Consider the following 7,582-nt stretch of genomic DNA (forward strand, 5'->3'; position numbering starts at 1 on the left):
GGTCTGAGAGATATGGGACGTCCATTAACTTCATGTTGGGCTCTGTACAAAGACACATGCAGCTTCCTCTAAAGTGATGTAGAAAAGGATGCTGTGAATTAATTTGACTGAGAAAAGGTGAACAAAGATGGAAAAGAAGGCAAAACCTATTGGTAGAGCATCCACATTCTGCAGTGATTCAGCCACATTAACATGGAGGTGCATTTGGATCAACAACACCTGCCCATCCTGGAAAAGTCGTCCATGTGTTTTATTCCATTTTTCCCTTTTTTTTTTTTTTTTGGAAGGAGACTTTCCTTACTCAAACCAAGTTTTGTATATTCAACAGATCACAAAACTCTTGAGGCAAATGTCTGATCTGTGGTATTATCTAAATACAAACTGACTTCACCTGACCTGCCCTTAACTGTGGAAAGTCATCTGTACCACAGCGTGTATACACTTACCTCAACTGTTTGGTATATAATCACTATAAAAATATCCCCATGATTCCAAAAAATATCACAATACTGAATTATAATATATTTTTGAGAAGAGTGGCATACACCAAGCGCACATTTAGTAGTATTAACCTTAACAGGGCAACTGCATATATTTAAACATTTATTTCACTGTTCTCTTCCTTGACTGTTTGGTTGCAAAAGAAACTAAACTATAAATTTTAGATGGCACGACTAGAACACATTTTTATCCCCACATGGCTCCACAGTCATGATCTGTTCATTGGCTTTGGAAAGGCCTACATCACAGTGACAGCTCAAATTCTGTGTCGGCTGAGAAGGAAAAACTGGTACAAATTGGTACACAATGACGCAGGCATAGCGAAAACATTATGTGACATCTGAAAACGGGTGTGATTCCTCTTTTAAACCCTAAACCACAGCCACAGTGCCAGTGGGCCTTGCCTGAGTTGCTTTTACACTCACACAGAAGGGCAGCCACTGCAGTGATCCCAGCCAAGACTCAAAGCATCAACTTGTCAGTCAAAATGGCTCTGACTTGGTTTAATACACACAACAGATACAGGCAATTGTAAAGGAAAGATTTGGAGCCAAAACCATTACACAACATACCTTCACAGTTCATGTTAATTAGACCAAATGTAGATGTTTTCCTCCATCTGATGACTGTAACCTGTAACTTGTAGAAATAGTTACAGGTTACATAAGATGCAGAGTAGAAACTGAGAGTCGTCTCTTCACTTCATAACCTGAACAGTGACAGTGGTCACTTGCATGTGAATAGGACACTAGCATTAATAATGCAGAACAACAGGCCTCATCCACCGTTGTCCCATGTCTAGATTTCACTCCATCGTATTGATCTGAGCTCTTTAAGGTCCCATGCAAGTAAAGAAAGAAAAGAAATACATTATCGTGCTAGAATTTGGTAACATGAGCAGACACTGAGTTTTGTGGCTTCAGGGCAGGGATGAGCTCTGTCCCTCCCTGAGAAAGAGGACATAATGATCAAGTGAAACAGATACTAAAAGACTACATCTCCCCTGAATTACACAAAGTTTATATCTTCACACTGGCACTTTTTCTTTATCAGAAAAACTATGGAAATTTAAGAGCATCTCAAAATCCCATCAGTCTTAAGACACCCGCAACCAGGCTGGTAATAAAAGATAATATCAAAGTCTATGCGGTTTAGGGTGGAAATCTAGACAAGAAACGTGTTTCAAAGTCCTGTAGTTTTCTCTTTTGAAGCAGCTTCAGTAGTGGTTTAATGTAAACAAACCATTTGCTCTGGAAAGTCATTTCACAACCATGCCTGGTTTTACCACGGCACTACAGTCTTAAGTTTCATGCAATGAACTCTTAACCAGCATCTAGTCTAACAGCACCTAAATACATGCAAATACACATTAAGACCAACACCTTCAACTTTTTTTATGGAAGAGGAGCTGTTAAAATGTCTGCGTAAGTTCTCAGTTGTCCAGGTTATCATTCATTCTTAGTTGGTTTGAAATTTTGTTCTTGAAAGAAAAAAAAACAGTCCAACTGAACTTCGAAAAAAACTAAGGGGATCTGTTAAAGGGCTTTTCTTCTTAATGCATCCATGACATTGTGGAAGATTTGGTTGTTATCTAATGTACAATGAACCTCTGGTATTTTACACAGATGATGTTTTTAGCAGAGAAGGAAATTGCAATTTGTCCAAAAGATCGCAAAAAGAGCACATTTATCAGAGAGGTTGTATTAAGGCTTTTTTATGTCATTTCCTTATTTATGTAGCCACATTAAAACTGGATCAATTACAAGAAACATTTGCTATATCACTGTGATACTGTGCATCTCATTAAAACACACACACACACAAAACAAGCTGTAGATTTTTTTTTTTTTTTTTTTTTTTTTTACTGTGCCCAACCTGTTTGGATCCAGAGTACAGTGCTGCTATACACTGAAAGGTCAAAGGTCCCTCACATTACTGTGAGAAAGGTCCCTCAAGGACAGACCAGGTCAGACCAATGTTTTTACCTTACAGGAATACATTTTTCCACAGTATATGGTTTCAGTAAACAGCACTGCTTCTTTATAAGGTTTTTACTTTGTTCAGAACTTTAATTAAATAAAGAGATCAAATAAAACGGAATGCATATACTGTATGTTTACTGTATTTCTTCTTATTAAAGGGTGTGGTGGTGAATAGAAGCTCAACTAATTTGGCATCTTCAGCTCAACCAAAGTGCTGTTGATAAAGTCAAGCTCGAATTAGCTAGCCAATTCTGGCTAAAACTGTGCCAGTTTGCACTGGTGGATGTTGGTTCCTGCAGTTCTCATAATTAAAACAAGACAACAATGCTGTATGCTTATGTTGTTCTTGAGTATCTAAAAAGAGGCCAAGAGTTACCACCTACTTGTACAGAAAACATTATATCAAATTTTAGATGATAGCCTCCAATACGTTTTGCTTTATATCAGTCACAAAAAGACCAAGGACCAAGAAGTTCACATTTAAACTGCACTCTGATATAAAAAAAACATGCACTAGATTGAGTCACAGAGTAACTTCATTAATATGAATTGAGTTAAACCTCTCATAAATCAAGATTTGCTTATAACCATTTCAAACTCCACCATGGTTAATGAGAAAATAATCCACATTGGACTTCCTGTCTCTCTGTGAAGGCCAACTAGCAGTTACTGCTTCTGTTTCATTAGTTTAAATAATTCCACTGCCCTATTAACTTTTCCTTTTTCTAGTGTTGGTGGAAGAGATGCAGCCAAACCAAAACTGAACTTGTCCAAGTCAATATTTGTTTTGGCCTCTTACTGGTTATATATTCACAGAGAGAGAAATGTGAATGGAGAATAACATGATTAAATAATAGCACTGTCTGTCCAAACTGATAATGAGTGCATGACATAAGAAAACCAGTTGAATGATAAACATCAGGAACAACATCATGTGCTCTGACATTTAACTATAGATGGAATATGATAGGTGCCTACAGAGTACAACATATACTCTCACAATGCCTAAATAAATTACGAAAGCAGGATTGAAAAGATGCTCAGAATGCCAACACTGTTTATGCATTAAAGTAATAGCAAATTCTAGACTTAAGGCTGTACATGATGAGAAATGCACTGGCTCATCTCTGCTATGAGTCCGGTCACAAAATTTGAAGCAAAGTCACAAATGAGATAAAATGAAGTGTGGATATAGAAATAGGAGAATTCAAAGCTAATACAGCTAATTTTAACTTTTTTTCCAGTCAGTTAGTTCATATCTGTCTGACAAACCTTTAAAAAGCTGTGACTGTATTCTTGTTCCTCATCTGTAACTGTCCACTGTTGTGTGAGTTTTTCCTAAGTCTGCAGTGCTATCATTATACCTGTGTTCCAAGTCAACTTAAAAACCCAATGGATAAGTACAAGTCCCTTTTGTTGAGCTGAATTTGGATCAGTTAAAGCAAAAAAATGTCTTCCTGATTTTTTTTTTTTTTTTTTTACATCTAATGTTTAGTTTGGAAGCAATCACAACTGCTGTATAATAAAATAATAACAGCAAAAAAAGAAGAAAATACTAATACTACTAATGTAGCTTTTTGCATTTACTTCTAGGTTATTTAGCAGCTATTCAGTTTCCAGAGACAAACCAGGATATTGAAGATTAATAATTTATACAATAGAACTGCAAGCAGCCTAAAGGACAATAAATGAAGTTTCCATTGGACAAAGGAAAGGGAAGTTTGCAGATGTCTACAATGAGGAAAATCATACATGCAAATGAGAAGCTATTCTGGTGGGATGCTGTTGCCTTGTAGCTGATATTTGGATACATTTATAAGTATGATACAACCATATAATATTCTAACTGTAGAATTACTGTCTAATATATCTATATCAGCTCAATTTGCAGCTTCCCCCTGCCATCATTTATTGAAATATATCATAACTAAAACAAAAAATAAATAAATCAAATATTCAAAATAAACACAGTAAAAAGTAGCAGGATAGGGGTTTTATTTGTTCTGGCTGTGAGTCATTTAAAAATAATGCTGAAGCATACAGTACATTTAGAGTCAAACAGTGCAGCTCTGAGCCACGGGGGCAAAGCACAGCGCACAGGGGACACAGTAAACAAACCGAGTCACATGGACAGAAAACCACTGGGTGCTCATCTCATCCAGGGTCAAGTATAATGTTTCAGACTTACAAGAATGCTGAACGTCTTGATGTCATCACAAGGACTTGATGAAATATGAATCCTGAAATAGTCTTTGTTTCGTATCATCAGACAAAATGAGCAGGAAAATAGTACATATTAAGCAAAAGTTGTTTAATTGTAAAGTGTTTAGGCTTTGATAGTAGCAGAGCAAAGAAGTTATTTCATATTATTGAATGAAATGATGAAGCAAATGACATTCCTTCCTATTCCTCAGGAAAAACAATAACACATCTGTTGAAATCATGTCAAATAATAAATATTACTCCAAATGTAATGCTTCCATTGAAACATAAAAAGCAAGACAGGATTGTGCATAAAGTGCAGGATTCATAAACATGGTGGTAATCCAAAGCTTGAATGTTGGGTTTCTATGAATCTCTTTCTCTTGTAATTTACAACAAGTGCAACAGTAGAGTAAGTCAACACTTATGAAAATCATAATCACAAACAGCAAAGCAGTGAAAACATAGTTGCAGCTTTGTAACAAAGGCTCCGACGTATGGAACTGATCAGGAGGAGTGTGTGAGTGTACTGAACCACAGCGACAAGCCTAACGAGTTCCCCAGGTCCACAGAATGGGAGTTCGTCCTGTTTTGAGAGAGAGGGCTTGAATTCCTGAGCAAATCTCTACAGCAGTGATAGGTTTGAAAATGGAGCACCAGCTTTGAAATGAAGGGAGAGGGGGTTACTCACTATGCACCTCCCTACAGGAGAAACTAATGCAAACCATCTGCGGTCATACCGACGTGCTATTCAGCATCTGGCAGAGAAGGAACCAGTCAACGATGCTGGTGTCTGCTATTCCAGACAGGATGACAATCACACTATTTTTCTCCTTCTCCTCTCAAACAACAGAGCTTGAGGGCCTGAAAGGGGCAAACCAAGAGTAAATTCTAACCACAATTTGTCTTAACGAAACTGAGAAGCCATTGTTTGGCTTTTTCCCGTCTCTTTTAGTTTAAAAGTTTTGGTTTTTCCCTGCACGCTAACCAAAAACTCAGCATTTCCTGTTGTTATTTACATTGTCTCTATATAGAAAACATCTACCATTCATTCACTCTAAAATTAAAGCTGTCATGTAAAGCTCATAGGAATACAACAGTCAGTAAAGGTTTACAACTTTATTCCGATTTGTCACCCTACAGCTCCATAAAGACAGAAAAAGAAATGGAGTTTCATTGCTTTATTTCACTTTCTGTTTTTAATTTTTTCAGGGTCAAGCACAAAAGGATGTGGACTGCATATTAAGCAACCTTTGACCTCAGGTTTTCCAGGACTAAGCCTAACCTATATGTTACTTACAAGCCACACATTATAAATAATAAAAATACATATACTTCAGAACCTCAAGTCAACTTAATTTTAAGCCTAAGTGGGAATTCCTCCATAAGGGACAGCGTGTTGTCAAAACACACTGAGGCTTCATGACCTCGTTCATAGCTCGGCTTTAGGCGTGTCTGCAGTATGAGTGGCATTCAGTAACCAGGAAAAACCTGTCCATGAAACACACAGATACACACACATACAAGCACGACAAAACTGCTCCAGTACAGAACACACTAGCCACCAGGGACACACGCTCCCTGCCTCATCTTCCATGACTAACCGGTTTTTAAGAAGTAGCCTGACCTAGTGCATCTAATGTTTTTTTAGTGGTATTACATGTCTAAGTCAGACAGATGAGCTGAATTCAACAGCATTGGGTCGCAGCTTTCTAATCACTTTCATTGGAGCCCATAAAAAGAATATGACTGCCAGAGGGTCTGTCAAAATGTAGACAGAGAAGCTGGGATCTGGGATATCTACACAGAGATGAAGGGGGGATTAATAAGAAATGATGAAAAAAATAAAATAAAAAATAAGGGTGGACAGTTTTCTCATTTATAGGTTTAATAATACATAAAGTTGAGAAGCTGAGGAAATACAGCCAATTTTATTCTAAAATATAACTATAATTAACAAAATTCAAGTTTTTTATTTTTTTTATTTTGGGGGGGGACTTATAAATAATGTGTAAAGTATCTGAGTGGTTTTGTGTTTGTAAAATAATAAAGGAGGTAGATATAGTCATGATAATATCACAATATGTCAGGTAGGAGCAGTTACTCACCATCCTCTGCCCTCAACACAACAGTCGTAGTCTTCTCTATTGTATTCCCGATCCAATGATGATGCGAGCCTCGGGAAAAAGTTAAAACTATGTCTCAACCTTTACTTCTTCAGCCTAAAATCCCAAGTTTACAAAAATAAATATTCCCGATAAACTCCTGAAAGCCTGGATGTGGTTCGTCAGTAGTGTCCTCCGTCCATCCTGCAGACAGATCTGAAACTTCCCTGACAGGAGCCCGGTCTTCACTTACACAGCGAAGTGGGTTGTAATTTACGGATGGAGCTGTGCCTCCAATAATCGGCTCTAAAACATGACACAGGAAACTGAGCCACTGGGTCCAATCACAAGAGGCTAAGGACGCGGAATATGGTTAAATATTCAGTAGTTACTGGGAGTAAGACTGAGCATGCGCGGCGGTGGGACCTCCTAACAACAGACTCCACAAGTTTCAGCATCCATCACTTAAATAAATATGATCTCCAGAAGATACCATACAGCAACAAATAATCTTTTATTTTGTTTTATTTTATTTATTTGTTTAAATAGCCTTTTCCTCCTCTTTTTTTCGTTTTACTTACTGCGCATTTGTCTGAAATTTCCCTTGTGTTTACCAGTGTAAAAATGATGCATTTCTGATTTTGATTATATAACACAGGTGAACTCTTTTTCTTTTTCTGTCTTTGTTGAGTTGTTAGTAGATGAAAAATCTGAATAAAAGTATGAATCTTTACTCTAACAGCTGTACTCCGGCTTTAATTCGAGAGATTTTCCTTTTTTTTTTTTTTTTTT

At 37.1% G+C, this 7,582-nt stretch overlaps 1 protein-coding gene across 2 annotated transcripts in view; it reads right to left on the reverse strand.

Annotated features, from left to right (window-relative positions):
- The window catches only part of myo1ea (myosin IEa), a 57,708-nt gene extending 50,633 nt beyond the window's left edge, over positions 1 to 7,075 (reverse strand). Inside the window, exon 1 of one of the 2 annotated variants that reach the window (XM_030131272.1) lies at positions 6,794 to 7,075. In XM_030131272.1, coding sequence (XP_029987132.1) covers positions 6,794 to 6,796 — 3 coding nt within the window. In that variant the 5' untranslated portion in view covers positions 6,797 to 7,075. The remainder of the gene's footprint in view (positions 1 to 6,793) is intronic. The other variant, XM_030131273.1, reaches the window with a different exon arrangement.
- Positions 7,076 to 7,582: the final 507 nt, after the last annotated feature.

Source organism: Sphaeramia orbicularis, chromosome 3, assembly GCF_902148855.1.
Source record: "Sphaeramia orbicularis chromosome 3, fSphaOr1.1, whole genome shotgun sequence".
In the NCBI taxonomy this organism is placed as follows: Eukaryota; Metazoa; Chordata; class Actinopteri; order Kurtiformes; family Apogonidae; genus Sphaeramia; species Sphaeramia orbicularis.